General features: G+C 42.4%; 1 protein-coding gene across 1 annotated transcript; it reads left to right on the top strand.

The window, feature by feature from the left end:
* The first annotated feature begins 132 nt into the window (after positions 1-132).
* On the top strand, positions 133-19,140 carry LOC118429688 (serine/arginine repetitive matrix protein 1-like). The gene is made up of 13 exons (XM_035840285.1): positions 133-388; positions 2,890-3,012; positions 5,519-5,555; positions 7,041-7,170; positions 8,822-8,943; positions 11,104-11,349; positions 12,336-13,082; positions 14,185-14,649; positions 16,316-16,451; positions 17,101-17,191; positions 17,671-17,809; positions 18,241-18,319; positions 18,924-19,140. The coding sequence occupies exons 2-13, from the start codon at positions 2,941-2,943 to the stop codon at positions 19,054-19,056; spliced, it is 2,397 nt and encodes a 798-aa protein (XP_035696178.1). The 5' UTR covers positions 133-388; positions 2,890-2,940; the 3' UTR covers positions 19,057-19,140.
* Positions 19,141-19,250: the final 110 nt, after the last annotated feature.

The raw sequence follows: 19,250 nt of genomic DNA, 5'->3' as shown, positions 1-19,250 counted from the left end.
AATTTATTATCAATAGTAGGCCTTTTATCAAAATACCAGTGTCTAAGGGTATCTCTTAAAAACACAGTGAGTTTTTGGTTAAGTATATTTTTTATATATCATCCGTTGATTCTGATTATATAGTTACGTTTTTCTGCAATCTTCTTGAAAGACCCTGATGACTGACTAAGAAAACTTGAGAAGACGTGACTCAAGTTTCCTTCCATGTTTTGAGACGACGTTCACCTGGTCACGACATCGAAAAGAAGAAAGTTGAGGCGTCACATCAGTTATAAAAGCTGAGTTGTCAAACTAAACCAGTCTCTGCTACGCTTTATTAGTATGCAGCGGTCGTGGTCAAGAAGATGAAAATCAGTGTTGGTGGAAAGACCAGGAAGTGGTGTAAAAGGTTAGTTTATACTATAATTTAGTTGGGGTCAACATTAAAAACTTTATGCTAGCCTAAGAAGTGATATCAGATTTTGCTTAGCAAAATATGCTATTCGAGTTCAGGTTCTGTCGTCATTGGCTTTGGAAATAGACCTAAAATCTTCACATCATGTGCGCCCAAATGATCCTATTTATAATACTGCAGTATTATTACTGAGCAGCCATCCACCTTAAAAAATTGTCTATTTAAACTACATATGAGAAAATTTAAGAAAGACATAACGTTGCATGACTTGAAGTAATTTCTCATTTCTTGGTTATTTCTTAATTGTTTTTTTTTATTAATTGTCCACTACACTAACTCCACCTATGTAAATAAGATTGCGGCTTGAATTTATCATAAGTTAAACATTTGCTCAGTAATTGTTTCTGAGTGGGTGTGTAACTTCAACACTGCACAGAGTTACCCAGCAACGTTATATGCCTTCAACTTTTAATCAATAGTATCAAGTGTATACATACAATTGTTCTCGTTGATATATACGTTATCTATGTACATACTTCACTAACCACGCCTTCAAGCTGCAGAACATCGCGAGTAAATCGAACTTCTACAGGCTCTTGTTCTTCTCTCGCACCATCCAGGAGTGGAATGAACTTGAGCCTGGTGTGGCGGAGGCGGGGTCTCTCTCCCAGTTCAAAACTCAGAACTGGGGAGGACCCTGTTGCATTGAGTCGTCCCCACACGTGCTCGTTAGGGCTGGGTATCAGTGCAGCGTACCAGTACAAAACCGTTTTTTCTCATTGGACCGGTCCAGAAAAAACAGACCTGAAAAAATTAGGTGGACCGGATGTTGGACGGATTAGAAAATTAACAGATTATTTTATCAGGCATTCACACGTTTTGGTGCTTGCATGTGGAAGAAAATAACAAGAGTGAAGTAGAGTAGAGTTTATAGTAATTTCTACCAAGTTTTACAGCCAATCGTACTGGTGCAGTTAGCGTTGTAGGATTTTAAAATGCCAGTGTAAGTCTATTACTCCAACAAACAGATTTTTTTTGTAGTGAAATGGAGCATTGGTATGAGTCATATACTGCATCAGTGAAACAACCAGAGGGGCGAGTAAGAACAGAAAGAAACAACACCCCGACTCCCGGGATTCGAACCCGCGCCGAACCCGGGCAGCCGGATCACAAATCGAACGTGCAAACCGTTCGGCCAAAGGGCTTAAGCCGTTAGGCGTCTTCGGTTTAGCAGTCCTTGAACACCACTGTTACACTACTCCCCTTTTCTTTTCAAGATTCGTCCTCGAATCTCCGAGATCGACATCCCTGTGTGGCACATACTAGCCTGTTACTCACAGGGCCGGCGTGGGAACCAGTGAAACAACCAGAGGGGCGAGTAAGAACAGAAAGAAACAACACCCCGACTCCCGGGATTCGAACCCGCGCCGAACCCGGGCAGCCAGATCACAAATCGAACGTGCAAACCGTTCGGCCAAAGGGCTTAAGCCGTTAGGCGTCTTCCGTTTAGCAGTCCTTGAACACCACTGTTACATCAGATCCAGGTTCAAGTCTGGACCTGGACCTGATCCTTTGGACCTGAACCGGGCCTGGACCTGAATTTTCTGTACCGGTACCCAAACCCTAGTGCTGTGTATATGTAAATAACACTAACCCACTCTATTCACTTGTCAGTTGTCTTGTCCTTTGCACCCATAAATCAGTTGTCTATGTTCCTTAATGTTTACCTTTAGTTTCCCTATGTTAATTTGTCATCATCACTTGTTCCTAACACCATGCGCTCTGCTAGTATTCCCAGGTATTACAGGGGCTCAGCAGTAAGGAAAGAAGAAGATACTAGTAGATATACCAGTGATAGCTCATAATAATATGGGTTACTGGCACTTATAAGTTATGGAGGGTGCTGTACCTTCAGACACCCCCTAACTTTGCAACCAGGCTTTTAGCCAGGCATGCGTCAATGCGTCATCTGGACGCACTTTTCTTAGAATAACAAGAAATTTGATGCCCCTGAACGCCCTTACACTGGGTAGAAAATCGTCTGACAAGCATGAAATTCTGATTGACCAGGGATGCTACCAGGTCATCTGTGGTCACAGTCTTCTACTGTGACCTCTGGAATAGTATTTTTGCCTATTGGGATACCTTAGAATGCACTTTTTAAACTTAAAATCATCAAAAACTCTACACCATGGAAGGTGGATGCCCCCGGACCCCCCTACAATAGCGACTCACCAATAAGTTTGGACTCCCTATTATAAAATCCTAGCTAAAAGCCTGTTTGGAACAGACTTTTGATTGTCTGACTCTGAGACATTCTGTCGGTGCAGTTGATGATGATGGTTAGGCGCAGTTGCACTTTGACCTTGTTCAAGTTTTGGCTACCTAAAATTGTAAACTCTATTAAGGCACAGCCAATCTTTGGTGCAGGCGATGTTTTTTGACCCTTAAGTTTGAGGGTTAAACAAACAGGATTTGTGTTTGGTTTCGTCTAGGTAACCGTTGCCAACGACGACCAACCACCCTGGCCCCAGACGTCCAGTAACATGGCTACAGTCATCAAGGAAGGACCGCTGTGTCTACTGGGTGTAAAGGGTCAAGGATTCAAGAAGACTAAGGTAACTAATTATAGCCAGGATACCAGACCCCTCATGTTAAAATGTAAACCTTTGCTTTAGAAGTCAAAAGCCAAGTATGAATCTTTCACGCCAAACTATAGCCCTTTTGCCCTGAAAGGTCATAAGCCCAGCATAGAGTTGACATTAAATCCCTAATATCTACATGTGTATCTCGTAGGGATGCATACTGGTACTCCGGACCGGTTCTGGACTTGCAACCCCCCCCAAATGAAACCCAAGTGATTTGGTACTGGACTCGTAAAGAAACTAGCACTCGCATATATCCTTTTTGTTTTAGACCATCTTAAACCTTCCAAAATTCTTGAAATTTGTGCTGACCAAAGATGAAAACATCACATTCATGGGATTGTGGCATTTAGGGCCCTCGTGCTGTGTTTTGTGGTGGGGCAAATTGCTTCCTTGGCAAAATAAGCGTCTGTGCCCAAGCTGAATTGATAGTAATCCATCAATCTATATGTTGATGTGATATTCATTAGTATCAATTGCTGAACAGATATACTGTATATACACATGTTTAGAATATCATTAATTGCAGTAAAAAATGATAGCGTTATTTGTATGTATGTGGTGTAACCGTGTGAGGTAACTAGTAGGGCTCAATTCATTTTGGGGCCTTGGTACAGCTTGTCTAAAACATGAGGTGCACCATTTAAAAAATGTCGAATGACAAGTTACATGTCAGGAATATGCTGAGTACAATGGAAAATAAATGGACATTACTGACAAATATTTAAGGTGTGCATGTAAAAAATATTGTACAAAAGTGCACCCAGTATTTCAAGCCATGGATTGGGGGTGAGATTGTCCCCCAATCAATCAATCAATCAATCAATCATTCAATCAATCTCTGACATCACACTTTCCCAAGGTATCATGAGTAAGTTGATTGGTTGTGTGAACTCAGTCTGCAGTCAGCCTTGTCAAATCCAGCCGGCAGCCGGCTATTTTCCCCGCCTACTTTACATTTTTCAGCCGCCTACTTTTGTTACAAAATCCCCCAGCAATTTGTCTTGATAAATCTCTGTCAGTTTTCTGATAACTTACTGGGTCTTCGGGGATCTGAAAACTGTCATTTTGACGAATGTCCCACATGTGTATTAGGTTTTCTCTGTTGTTTACATTATCTGAGCTTGCAGCAGACACTGCCACCACACCTCCAAGGAGGCGGAGTTCTAATATCTGGACCTTTGAGTGCATGGGCCTAGCTCTGTGTGCCTGTGACTATTTTCTGGACTATAACTAGAAACACAACATGCCTGATTGTGGATGGATTCTTTCACAAAATGGTAGAGGTTAATTCCAAGATATAAGCTGACAAGAAAAGTTGCCCAGAATACACCAAAAACCATGTTTAGGGGTCTAAATTTACAAATTTTTCCTGGGGGAGGCCCCCCAAACCCCCCCAACAGGAGGGGGGCAACCCCCCTCCCGTACCTACCCCCCGCTCGCCACTTTGTGGCTCGCTGCAAGCCGCAAAGCGGCTTGCCTGCTACTTTCAGATATTAGCCTACTACTTTAAAAGTTTCTGACAAGGCTGACTGCAGTGAGCCAGTAGAATTTAGAAAACTAGATGTGCTTCCCTTTTACGATCATTGTAAAAGAAAGATTCAGCGTCACACATCTGTTAACATACATGTACATGTACTGTATGTTTGCCTTGCTGGTTCACTTAGACACAATTAGAGCCAGGAAAAACATCCTGGTTCAAAGTCTGACCAGTGAGAGTACCTTTTTTTAATAGAAAAGAGACTTTTATTGTTACACACATGCAGTTATAAACTTGTGTATCAAACAGTACAGCTAAATTGAGCACCCTGGGGGTACATTCTTTGCATTCTCCTCACCATCCGGTTTGTCTGTTTATACTCCTATGTAAATATGACCTTTATCTTTCACTGATGCGGGACGAGCAGTTGAAACGAACAGTAGATTAAGACATTCCTTTGTAACATGGCTTTTGACTTGTCGAGTACACCGGTATACGTACTAGTAGTAACAGTTGTATCTATTTACAGACTAAACAGAATAACTTAAATTAGCAGTGTTGACCCTAAAAGACCGTTGAACGTTTATTGATTTTGGATTCATTTGTTATTGTTTTGATTTCTGTTTTATTTACTCCTATGATGTTTACCTAAAATGTATATTTCGTTAATATCTTGATTATAAGGGCTCCCTTGGTAATCAGTTAACTTGAAGGGACAACGTAAACTCTAAAGATTCATAAAATGATAAAAGTTTCTCAAATTATCAGATCTTAAAGAAATTTTTTCAACACTTCCCTATCAGAATCTGTTTTTAGCTTGATGTTCCAATTCAGCCTTTTTTCTTTTGATTTTAAATTCCAACAGCCAAAATACTAATTAGCAGGGCCTAGCATTGTGCTTTGAGTTTAAGTTTGATCAAAGAAGAAGAGGATCAGAGGTTTGTGCTTTTTCTAACATTTATCTTAAACTGTCCTAACTAATTTTTTTGTACTTTTCAGTACTGGGTTGAGCTGTCCACCACTCCACAGGAGCACGGTAAAGCGACAGTATTCAGTTACTTCTTTAGCAGTCATGTTCATATAGAAAGCTACCAGAGTTCTGTAGTTTAAGAACTTTTTACTAGTACATGGTACTTTGCTATCATTTACTTGTTGAAAAATGTCTAATCAAGTATAATAACAGCGTGCAAAATACCCACTTGCACACTTGCACATTGCAACCACTTTTTGCTTGGTGCAACTTACTTCTAAACTCAGGTTGCACAGGGTGCAACTTAGATTTTGAGCCTCAGAACTTGATTTTGTTGTCAATGTACTTGATTTTTAGTTTGAAACAAAGATGCTTATAAGTAACATGATAGTAAAAGGTTATGTATTGTACCTTTTTCCCCAGAAATTAGTGAATTGTGCAACTTGAAATTCAGTTGTGCAACCTAGTTTTTGCCCCAGGTTGCACGCCGTGCAACCCAGCCCAGAAAAGTATTTTGTACACTGAATAAATGATGATATGCCGCTCAAAACTGACAAAAAGTCCTTCAAATTACACGTGATGTTAATAAGAGTTACTAACAGTAAGTCCCCTTATCCTGTCAACCCTTATCATGCCATCTTTTACTCTACATTTTCAAAATCTAACCTTGGAAGGGCCAGTACCCCCCTTCCTCACAATTTTCCCTAATTGGTTGTTTGTTTCCTTGCCATTAGGCCACACCGATTTAATTTCTTGGTTCACGGATTCGCTCGCTCCTATTTTTTGAGAAAAAAAATAAAAATAAAAATTACCACTCAGCAAATTTTCACCATTAATGAAACCATTCACCAATTTTCTGGTGTAGCAAATTGGCCTTTATATTATAAGCTCCTTAAAGCGTGGGTACATGTGCTGTTACTGTACAAAAATAGTGTTTTTGTACTTTTTTCAAGCTGAAAACTTTTTTTCTTTATGTTTTGGATTAGCCGTTACCTTTATCCCGACCATTTTACCATTTTTATTTCGCCCTCTCGCTCCATATTTTTTATGAAAAAATCCGTGAACCAAGAAATTAAATTGGTGTGGCCTTAAATTAACATTACATTAAAATACCATTGCATTTTGAATGAATAAATAGATAGATAAATCCTTCCTAGAACCCTTATGTGTGACTTTAGAGTTTACCTCTTCATCATGATCAACTAAAATTCCCTTTCCCTCCCTGGCCAGTCTACCGGTTGTGCCTGTACTACGACACAGGAATAAGAAGAAGTCGAATCTGTACAAAGTCACATACTAACATACATTTGTACATTACACTTTGTAGTTGCATGTAGTAAGATAACTTGCTCTTACGTAACGAGAACTCGTACTTGTACTCAGACTATTCGGAACTACATTGCACTCAGAACTTTATCGTTCTGACCTATACTTAGCTTGTGAGAGCTGAAACGTACAACAAATTTAAGATCTTCTTCATTCATTAAACGGAGAGGGAGGAAACAGTAGAGAGCTGCATGAACTAATATTCCGTTTTCCCTCCCTGGCCAGTCTACCGGTTGTGCCTGTATTACGACAAGGTCCCGCGGGTGCCCTGGCGGTTGTTCTGTCTGGAGCGTGACACGTTCTGCGGCTCGGAGTGCGGAGTGCTGAACAAGCGGGTGAACGACGCCGAAGAGAGGTAAGTGAAAGGTCACCATTACAGACATGCGCAGAATTAGCATTTTGATGCCATTGAAGATGGCTTGCAAAAGTAAGTGTAAGAAGCCTTTTTGTTGGGAAATGTTGGCATTTTGGGGTCGGAAATTATAGGTAGGGGATCTGGCTATTTTATTTCGTGAGAAAAATAGGCTTTCTACCATGTTTGGAGTGTTTTAGACAGTCTAGAGTATGTATAGTTTGGGTGTTATCAGGGTGGTCAAAGGTCACCAGCGTTTCTTATTCTGTTTGTGGGGGCGCATTGCGCCGAACCGAATGTTTTCAAAATCGCCATATGCACTCTTTAGAAGTCAGACTTGCCTGCCAATGTGAGATTTTCACCAACTAAACCTTAGGTAGGTGACATTTGACATCCTTTTTCCTACATCTTATGCATGCAACAGGTGCCTGGCAGCCATTGGAGGTCTGTACCCGGTACCGACGTTTGTTTTATTGAACCAAGGCTCGAAATACCACCTGCATATGCAGGTAATTAGTGCAGGTAAAATTGGAGCTGTGCAGGAATTTCTGGTGTAACCTGTACCTAACCTGCACTGGTTCATGTACTGGGTTTTATGTCTAAATTACATATGATGTAGGTATATGTGGATTTTATTAGCTGCATTGAATGTTGCCACCTATCAAGTATAAAAGAAAAAATAGCAGTGGTTCCTAAATTAAGAGGGTGCAGGTAAAATATGTGTGATGCAGGTAAAGCAGGGGTTACGAGGGCTGCTTGGGAAATTCCCTACCCCAATTTGGCCAGAATGGTTTGATCCACTCACACCGGGAAGGTCCCCTACTCTTTTTGATAAGTGTGGCAGGTTCTTTAACGTGTGTGGGGTGTGGCTCTCCTCATACACGGGACCTCCATTTAATGTCCTATCCGAGGGACGGCCCTAGCCGAAGCTTAGCAGGGCTCGAAATACTGGGTGCATGTGCACCTAGGTGCACCCACAATTGTGCACCCAATTATTTTCTGAGGGTGCACAGGGTGCACCCAAATATTTTTTTAGGTTGTGTATGTAAAGATATCAAAGTATACTAGTCTAGTATACATCATATTCTCATATATGTGTTAGAAAGATAATAAAAATGTCTATCATGGTACTTGTTTAAGAATTTGATACCTTGTATCTAAGTTTTATCACTAGGTTATTACTTTTAAGTGGTGCACCCAATAAAATTTTGGTGCACCCAATTTCTTAAGCTGGGTGCACCAGCGCACCTCATCCCAAAAATGAATTTCTAGCCCTGGTAGGTACTCATTTTTATGTCAATAATTACCTGTGACGCAAAAACGTTCGATACGGGTGTTCTGGGCCGTACGTTTCCATATCGCACAGGTTCGAAAGGCGTATCACACAGGCTCCATTCGATTAAATCAAACTGTTTCTAGCTGACCAAATTGGCAATTCGAATACCTGATTCGGACGTTGGAACATTGCTGTTGTCATACTTTTTGTTTGAGGGCACCAAATTTGTTCAACTTCTGTCGCATTTCGCATCAAAACATGGGTTTTCTCCCGCGGGTCGGATCGCCCGACGGCCAAAGCGGTCGGGCTGATACCTTGGGCGATACGGAATACACCGTGTTGTATTCTATTTTCACCTGAGTTGGTTTCATCGTCCAGGTACTGGGCGCTGGTGCTGGACAGCTGTACCCTGCTGTTCCAGGAAGTGCGGGGCAGGAAGTCGGGACCGGACAACGGAGTGGAGGTATGGGACAAAGAAGTCAGGAGGCGCATGAGAGATCGTGAGTACCTTTCTGGTGTACATAAATCAGGGCTCTAGCCAGCTCGAAATTTTTTTCCGTCAGCCAATTCCCATTGTCGCGAAAACCGCGAAAATCAAGTTAGAAAGACGGAACTGAGACCTTGAAAAACGTGTTTTTAATGAGATTATCGTATGCGAAAGGGCACCGACGCACTAAGTCAACAATCATAACAATAGCAAAACAAACAGTGTGTGGCTTTCCGACCGTGGACAGCGTCCCCAAGCCACCTGTAGTTTCCACCAAGAATTTTTTGTCCGTCAAGGTTGACGGATTGGTTTAAAAAATTTTCCGTCACACGCAGCAAATTCCGTCAATTGACGGAAAAACGGATGCTGGCTAGAGCCCTGACACACATGTAGAAGGAAATCCCTTACTTCTATCGGCAGATCTCTCAGTTAACTTGAAAATTCACCTGTGTTAGAAGTTATTCTGGAAGTGGAACAAGTTGATCTGTAATTTCCAACACAAAAATTGGACTTCCCCAAATTTTTGACTGGTCAGCTCAAGTCCAGGAATAAGTAATCCACTGCAGATCTATTGATGGCAAGGCCGTATCTAAAAGGCCAACCAATATGATTAGTAAAACCATCTTTAGATGTAACGCTAGTTTACCTTTTTTTATCGGTGCGTAGCTTATATTCGTTTTGTTCTTACAAACAGGGTACATCAAGTCGACAGACGAAGGTTTTAAAATGCAATACCTTAAATTCTATTACAGTGTGAAAGACTTTGATATTCCTGGAACAGTGCTCTGATTCAGTAAACAACCGATATAGGTTATCCGACGGCTAAAGGTAAACTAGCTTTAGGTATATAGAATGGTAGCTAGGGTTGAAAAATGTAATTTTGTTTCGCTTGTGCCTTTAATTCATGACAGTTATCTTGTGTACAATTTGCTCCCCTTTAACCACAGGGGGACGGTGGATGTGTCAGTGTTTGCAGACGTCCCTCCCAGACAAGTTCGTCATCAACCTGACGGAGGTTTCGCTGAGCTTGACCTCCTTGATGGCTAACATCCATCCTAAATATATTACAGTTATCCAGGGTATAACTCTGTCCCTTTTAACCGCAGGAGGACGCTGGATGTGTCAGTCTGTGCAGAGTCCCGACCCGTCCCTCCCAGACGAGTTCGTCATCAACCTGACGTAGGTTTCGCTGAGCTTCAACATCCAACCTAAATTTATTACAGTTATCCAGGGTATAACTCTGTCCCCTTTAACCACAGGAGGACGCTGGATGTGTCAGTCCGTGCAGAGTCCCGACCCGTCCCTCCCAGACGAGTTCGACATCAACCTGACGTAGGTTTCGCTGAGCTTCAACATCCAACCTAAATTTATTACAGTTATCCAGGGTATAACTCTGTCCCCTTTAACCACAGGGGGACGCTGGATGTGTCAGGCCGTGCAGAGTCCCAACCCGTCCCTCCCAGACGAGTTCGACATCAACCTGACGTAGGTTTCGCTGAGCTTCAACATCCAACCTAAATTTATTACAGTTATCCAGGGTATAACTCTGTCCCTTTAACCACAGGGGGACGGTGGATGTGTCAGTCCGTGCAGAGTCCCGACCCGTCCCTCCCAGACGAGTTCGACATCAACCTGACGTAGGTTTCGCTGAGCTTCAACATCCAACCTAAATTTATTACAGTTATCCAGGGTATAACTCTGTCCCTTTAACCACAGGAGGACGGTGGATGTGTCAGTCCGTGCAGAGTCCCAACCCGTCCCTCCCAGACGAGTTCGACATCAACCTGACGTAGGTTTCGCTGAGCTTCAACATCCAACCTAAATTTATTACAGTTATCCAGGGTATAACTCTGTCCCTTTAACCACAGGGGGACGGTGGATGTGTCAGTCCGTGCAGAGTCCCGACCCGTCCCTCCCAGACGAGTTCGACATCAACCTGACGTAGGTTTCGCTGAGCTTCAACATCCAACCTAAATTTATTACAGTTATCCAGGGTATAACTCTGTCCCTTTAACCACAGGAGGACGGTGGATGTGTCAGTCCGTGCAGAGTCCCAACCCGTCCCTCCCAGACGAGTTCGACATCAACCTGACGTAGGTTTCGCTGAGCTTCAACATCCAACCTAACTTTATTACAGTTATCCAGGGTATAACTCTGTCCACTTTAATCACAGGAGGACGCTGGATGTGTCAGTCCGTGCAGAGTCCCGACCCGTCCCTCCCAGACGAGTTCGTCATCAACCTGACGGAGGCTTCACTGAGCTTCACCTCCCTCATGACCAACATGCAGTCTGCCCAGAGCCACGGGCTGTGGGACATCGCGCAGGTAGAGGTCGATGACCCTGAATACCAGAACGTCAGCCAGGAGGACGGACAGTTCTTCCTGAAGCTCATCATCGGACAGCCGGGAAAAAGGAGAGGTGGGGTTGATTTTTTGATAGCCAGGAAAAAGGAGAGGTAGTGTTGATTTTCTCAAGTTTGAAGGCAATTTTGTAGCTACAAAATGGATAGATTTAAAGAACGCTTGCAGATAAACGTGCAAAATTAATTACAGTTATCAAGCTCGTCCTTGTGTTGATTTTCGAAAGTTTGTAGGCAATTTTGTAGCTACAAAATGGATAGTTCCAAAGAATGCTTGCAGATAGATGCAAAAGTTAGGTGTGACGGGTTGTTCGGTGTAATATAACCAGCTGCTGCTGCGCTGCATGCCTGCGAAGCTGGTGTGTTATGCTATATATATAGATACAGATATAAGCTGGTGTGTTACGCCGAAGCACGGTTATACCGGCTATTCAGATACAGATACAGAAGCTGGTGTTTAACACCGAAGGGCAGTTATGCCGGCGTATACAGATACAGAAGCTGGTGTGTTATGCCGAAGCTTGGTTATACCAGCTAATATATAGATACAGATGCAGAAGCTGGTGTGTTACGCCGAAGAGCGGTTATATTGGCTATATAGATACAGATATAGATACAACTGTCTCAAACAGCAACCTTGTCTTACATTTGTCTTCCTTTTAATTCCTGTTTGCACTATCTAAAATTTGCCTTCACTCAGATTCCAAGCAGATGTTAGGCTCTGGTTTCCTAGACTGCATTGGTTACTGTCTTGTAGATATATGTGGAGAAGGAGACCTCAAGCCAACCGTTCACACTTACGCCACATCTTCAGAAAAGACGCTGGAGCCGCATGTTCCCCGTTTAGGAGCTTTATTCGAACCAACACACAACAGCTGGTTACTGTCTTGTGTTATCTATCAGGACATACATTGTAAATGGAAATAGTAATCATATAAATCATGATCAGGAGCCAGTTTTTGTTTGTGCTTACTAGTTTAATTGAATGACAGTCAGACTAATGTACAATCTTTAAAAAAAACTCTTTTTTTTGGTTTGTGTCCAGGTGTGTATATCGTGAAGCTGCCTCCGCGAGCCAGGTTGGAGTTGGTGACGAAGTTGAGAATGTTCCAGTCTCGTCTCGGTCCTCCCACGCGTCCCAGGCCTGGGTCGTCCGATGGTGTCCAGTCCCGGCCTCTGCCAATACCTCCTCCTCCTACCGACCCACGTCCACCCACCCACTTATCACATGGTGTGTCCCCACGCACCCAACCTACCCCCACCCAACCATCACATGGTGCATCCCCACCCACCCAATTGCAACCTACCCCCACTCAGCCATCACCAAGACTCTCCCCACACCCCAAAACCTCCCGGTCTCCGTCCCCAACGCATCGAGCGCTCTCCCCTCCCTTCAGAAAAGCAGGCCTCGGATCCAACCCACCAACATCCTTGGGAAAATGCCCCTCCCCACCGTTAGCACAGAAGCAGGCTCAAACACAGCGTCTTCCCACTTCCGGGCCTCATTCGAAACGCTTCCACAAGCCTGTACGAGCAGAAAAAAGACCCCTGCCTTCTACTCCCAACGTAGCGTCTTCCGCCAACGAGCACACGACGAGTTCGCGGCTTTCCAGTACAGGGTGCCCCCCTCCTGTTCCGTACCGCCGGTCAGAGTCCCAAACGAGTGACGGGCGCCGAGTATTGCCAACGACTCCCTCCCCCACACAAGAAGACAAGTCGATGAAGCCAAGAAGTACAGATCCGGGGCTTCCTTCCACATTGAAAGCATCCTGTCCACCCAACATTGTTGTTGGTATGTTTCTCATTTAATTGGCTATGCTCATAGCCTGGGTACCATCCGGATAGTAGTTTGCTCCTATGTTCATTTCTGCTACCCTGGAGACCTCCACATTGAAACCTTTTGGTGGTAACGTCAGTTAATGAGCGAATTAAATTTAAGGAATAGTTCTAGACTAGAGTGCTCGTTCGGTGACAACAGGCCCTCCCACAAGCGGACGGAGGGCTTGTCCGGCGTTGGAAGGCCTGTTTGAGCGAGTGCTTGACCCCATTCCTTTATTCCCTGATGTGTAGGGACCAATCAGCGCCCTTGTCCAAAATTTACACAGTTCCAGACATTAGAGAACAGCAGAGAAGTGACTGTATATAGTGTATAATAAATGTTGGAGAGAACTACTATCTGGATGGTACCCAGGCTGATATACTCAATCAATCAATCGTTTGCATGCATCATATGTTGATGCGTGGCGGCTACAGACAGTTCGGACAGTTCTCGCCACGTTGTTCTACACTGGGCGTGGACAGTCCAGTCGGATCTGGGGACCCCCAGCTCCTGGAGTGTGTTGAAGACCCGATCTTCCCATCTCCCTCTTGGGCGGCCTCTAGGACGTTTCCATGATGGATCAGGATCAGATGTTGTCAGTTTGATAACCTCTTGTGTGGGGGTATATACTCAGGGTGATCTGATTTAAGTTTTAGGTTTAAGTTTTTAACACATTACTGAAATGTGTTTAAGATATGCAATGTGTAGTTTTTTGTGATATGGAGCCAAAATTCAAATTCTGAAGCACAAGTTCATAGTCATACCTGCGCACCTCAGGTTGCAGCTCAATTGTCCATGTTTTTATTCCTTCGTTCTCTCTTACACTCTCTTACTCTCTTTCCTTCTCTCACTGAACTGAACTCTTACACTGTACCTACCATTACTGGGTGTCGCCTGCAAAGTAATAATCACAATGAGTTGAATTTTGGTACACATTCATAAAAGACTTTGAATAGTTAATACTTGCCATCTATGCTTGAAAATCTGAGTTGTGATTATTTCTTGGTTAGGTTGAGGTCTGATCACCCCTCGTAGTTACAAATTTGGACCTTGTTTTGATTCCTCTCCTGCTCAGATGAGTTTAAAGATGCTGCTGCTGCTGCACAAAGAGACGCCAACAGTAACAAATGTAACGGGTTGGCGACACAAGAGAAGCCACTCCTCCCCAAAAAGAGAGCGCAGCGTCAAAAGGAAGAGCGTAGATACAAGAATGTTCCAGACAGAACAATAGACAGAAAACCAACGGAGCACGACATGCCGTATTACAGCATAGTACCTATGGAAAAAGACAATGGAGCTACCGAAAACTCACATGCAACAAGCGTGCAACGGCCTAGTGACAGACACGTCTACATGAACGCACCAACGTCACATGTTAGTGAGAGAAGTAGAGTCTATATGAAGTGTATGTCAAATGAAGATCACCACAGGGAAGACGCCCAGAGACTTAAGGTAGCTGCGAACGTGAAAAGGTCGGGGTCCATGCCACTTCTGACTGATCTTCCCGATCCTTCGTCAATGGCATACTACAACATTCCAGGTACAGCCTTCGTTTTTTTTGCCAGTAATATCAGGGCTGTCTACAGGACAGGCTCTTAGCTAGGATTGAATTATGGGGGGACCAAATTTCTTGGTGAGTCGCGGCAGTTGATAGGCGTGAGTATTGTAGGGGGGTCTGGTGGCATCCACCTTCCATGGTGCAGAGTTTTAGAGAATTCTAAGGCCACACCAATTTAATTTCTTGGTTCACGAATTTTTTCATAAAAAATATGGAGCGAGAGGGCGAAATAAAAATAAAAATAAAAATTGTAAAATGGTTGGGGTAAAGGTAACGGCTAATCCAAAACATAAAGAAAAAAGTTTTCAGCTTGAAAAAAGTACAAAAACACTATTTTTGTACAGTAACAGCACCTGTACCCACACTCTAAGGAGCTTATAATATAAAGGCCAATTTGCTACACCAGAAAGTTGGTGAATGGTTTCATTAATGGTGAAAATTTGCTGAGTGGTAATTTTTATTTTTATTTTTTTTCCCAAAAAATAGGAGCGAGCGAATCCGTGAACCAAGAAATTAAATTGGTGTGGCCTAAGTTAAAATGGTGCATTAAAGGTATCCTGAGGGGCAGAATTACTGTCTGTGACCACAATTGCAAGTGACCTACTATTAATAACATCCCTGGTCAATCAGAATGTTATGTTTGTCAGAGGATCTGCTCCTCTGTGTAAGGGCAACTTGTGCACCTGATTTCTTATCATTCTTAGGGCATCGTGTCCAAAAGATGTATGCCTGGCTAAGAGCCTGCCTGGACCTATTTGTCTGTCCCTTTATGGAGATTTGCTTGTTGGAATTGACAAAAATTTCAATCCATTTGTCCAAAAAATCTTAACTTCATGATAATTTGATGAAAACATATTTTACTGAGCTTAAAATGACAGATCTTACAGAAAGAATAAAGACCATGGGTTCCCAAACAATGAGTAGGACAGAAAAGAAATGAAAGCTGGAGACAGTCTTTTTTAGTAGCCTGGAAACTATCATATTCTACATGTAGCTTCAGTTCACTTTCCTTGACAGATACTTAGTACATTTGTCTGGTAGTCTGCCACTTTTTCAGCGAAACATTTGAATATGCTGGTAAAAGCATCACATCCTTAATAGAGTTATTGTGTTAGTGTAGAGTAGTATTCTTCTGATGTATTAACATTATCATTCTATCTCTTTGGTCCATTCAGACCCTTGTAGGCACTACCAGACTGCCTTTGTTTGGTATTGCATACCTCACCCAGTAGTTAAATGCTATCATAAGTTTTGACAAGACTTTCATCATCATTATCATCTTTCGTCCCTGGCGGGCGGAGTAAGGCAATACACAACATCTCTCCATAGCACTTGGTCTTTCACAGCTGTTCCCAAGTCCTCACTTCTGGTGTCTCTGGAACTGGTTGCTGGGTAGGTAAGCTTTCTTGAGTAGGTCTTTCCTCTTGCCCTCCAGAGGATGAGTGAAGAGGTCACTTCTTCACTTCTTCACTTGCACAAACAAACAAACAAACAAACAAACTTGCGCAGTTGCAATGACCTCTGAAGTGGACACGCTTCTGCCTGAGACTATGGGACACTCTGGGAAGATTACCGTAGATGGTCTTGGTAGATGCATGTTCTTTCCAGCTGATATTCTTTGCTCAAGACTTTGCTGACATGGTTCCAGATTTGAAGGCAGAACCCCTTTACCAGAACCCCAGCCTGAGAGGTAGAAAGGCCACCAGATGCCCCCCTCCCCCATCAGAGGCTCCAGGAGACGGACAGAAGAAACCTGTACCTGCACCAAGACGAGCAACGAGCAGGTAAGTCATTATCACAACTTTCGTTTATTGTTTGAGTTGTGTTGTAGATTAACTTCTTCTTATTGACAACTGTGTCTCCACAGAGCTGTTCCAATTTGTTCACAGTCAAGTAATTTTGCTTGATCCAATGTGATGGGGGTAGATTTTCAGGTAGTATACACAAGTATTTATATCAACCTTTTAGTGATCTCCAAAAATTTTAAGGAGGCCGAAGCTCATTGACCGTTATGACAGGATTAAATGTTGATTGTGTACTGGTGTCAAAAAGTGTAGCAGATGCAGGGCTGTGTCCTGGTCCTTTTCTTTTTTCTGCCCAATGATCAAGAGGACACCATTGGCAAGCAAATTACTGCAAAACATTTATCTAGAGCTTGCAGACTTGTTGGCTGATCGATTTTCTAAACATTTCTTCTTCAAAATCAAAATGGCAGACAAGTAAATGGCTTATACTAGTCAGATGATCTCCCATGCATATTGTTTCGTTACACTTGTAAACAAGTGTAATTAATTGCAAGTTCATGGCAGAATGTTAAGAATTTGTAACATGGCAGTATTCAGTATAATGATTAGTAACATATAGACATATTTTGTAACAGTTAACAGATATGTAATTGTCTAATTTTGTGTGTCGACTGTGACTTGTTTATAGGCAAGAGTTGAATTCCATTGAATATCATGACGGGCATCCCACCACCACTTTGTGCAAGGAACAGCAGCATCAAGACAGCACCAAGAAAGATGTGAGTAAATTGGGAGTTTTTGTTTTACTGTAATACTCGTTTTTATGGTATTTAGGTTGGCTAAATTGGCATTCTGACCTTTCATTATTTTCTCATTTTTGAATTAAGAAAGAATGGAGCTGTAACGAATATTGATAGATGGGCATAAAAGAATTCTAAATCCTATTTTTTGGGGGGCTGTGTGGATGACGTAATCAGGTTTTATAGCCCGTAATATTAATTTTTTCTATGAGAAAATACAGCACTTTGGTACATACCACTGTAATGAAACTTTGTTTTTCGTTACATAATGATGAAAGCTGATTATACTGCTGCAGGAATCCCTGATGCAGGGATACATCCCACTACAATTAAGCTATTTTTTTCATGTGCATAATGATGAAAGCTACAACCTCAGGTTTATTCATATAATCTGTACATATTAGAAAATATTTCTTTTTGATTAGATTAAAAAAGAAGCATGTTGTTGTCTTGCCCAGATCATGAGTGTACTAATGGACACTAGTCTGGAGGAGGACACCCTCGGCCTACCCAAGGAGAAGTGGGAGAAACTGCTGCTGCTACTGTGTTACCCCAGCCCACTGCAAAACGACTGGAGAGTGTTGGCATCCAGGCTAGGTGAGATCCTTATACTTGAATGCAAGTTCATCTGTGACGGTAGTCAACATCATGTTACAATCTAAAACCCTATATCCGTACACAAAATAAAGCGCTTACCAACAAGCATCCGAGACGGGGGCCGATACCAACTGCCAAGCACCTGTGACCCTTTACTAATGTCACACTTCTGGTCTGGATGTGTGACTTAGGCTTTGGGTCATTTCAACTTTACTGATCAAAAGCTTGTTGGTAAGCGCCTTATGTTGTGTACGGATATAGGGTTTTAAGTTGTAACATATACGTGAGATTCTTTTGTGTCTTATTGGACTATCTAAACTTTGCCCTCATCTCCATCACATGTCAACTTTAGCTACTGTAATGGTTACCACAGACTCCAGAAGCAAGTTTTTTTTTTTTTTCTGATAGTTTTTTTATCTTTTTTTCCTCAGATCTTAACAATGTGGATGTGATGTTGCTGGAGAGTGTGAGGGAGAACTACAAGCAGTTGCCTGCCAGATACGTCTTCAGGTACTTTTTGATTTTTATGTATATGTACTAAATTATAATTTAGTAAATACATGACATTTGTGTACTTCGCATTTGTGACTGCATCATATTCTGTCAACTGTATGCTGTACATTATGTGAACCAGTCAGTCAGAATCGCCTGGAAATAAAGCAGGGGTTGTGTAAAAAAGAGTCTCTTTATTCTGTACCTCAGTTTATCTGAGTAATAACTTGAAAGTTCATCTGTGTTGGTAGAAGTCATTATTGAGCTAGTTCAACTGTCCTTGACAAAGACTGGTGCTGTTCAGTCGAAATTTGGGTGAGTCCAATTTTTGTGTTGGATATTACAGTTGAACTACATGTAGCTCAATAGTTTATCTGAGTGTTTACGTTGTTAGGTACTGGCAGAGAAGTAAAATTTTTCCATAATTGAGATTTTTATAAAAATTATACTTGTTGCCTTTCACAGTCATAGCAATTGTGACTTAGGTTTTGGGTCATTTCAACTTGAGAAGGATCAGAGGACTGATTGAAAGCTTGTTGGTAAGCGCTTTATTTTGTGCACGGATCTAAAGTCTTAAGATTGTAACATAATAGTCATAGTTCTCTTATTTCTACGTTGTTAGGTACTGGCAGAGACATGGGCCCCTCCCCTACACACGTCAGGAGGTACAGAGAGTTCTGATCGAGCTGGAGAGACTGGAACTGGCCGGGATGTTTGATGACTACTGCACTCTACCCTTAAAACCTGTGTTGTAGCATCTCGCATAGTGGAAGCATGTGCAGTGGCCACCTGTACATTAAGGACCATTGGTTATATATAATATATATTAATGTGTGGTGCAACCTGTAACAGCGACCTCTACATAATGACCACCTGGACATTGATATAATACAATCCAACCTGTACTAGTGACCACCTGGCCATTAATGTATAGTGCAACCTGTACCAG

This window comes from Branchiostoma floridae, chromosome 13, assembly GCF_000003815.2.
Source record: "Branchiostoma floridae strain S238N-H82 chromosome 13, Bfl_VNyyK, whole genome shotgun sequence".
In the NCBI taxonomy this organism is placed as follows: domain Eukaryota; kingdom Metazoa; phylum Chordata; class Leptocardii; order Amphioxiformes; family Branchiostomatidae; genus Branchiostoma; species Branchiostoma floridae.
The sequence above is the reverse complement of the archived record's forward strand: the minus strand, read 5'-3'. Positions and strand labels throughout refer to the sequence as shown.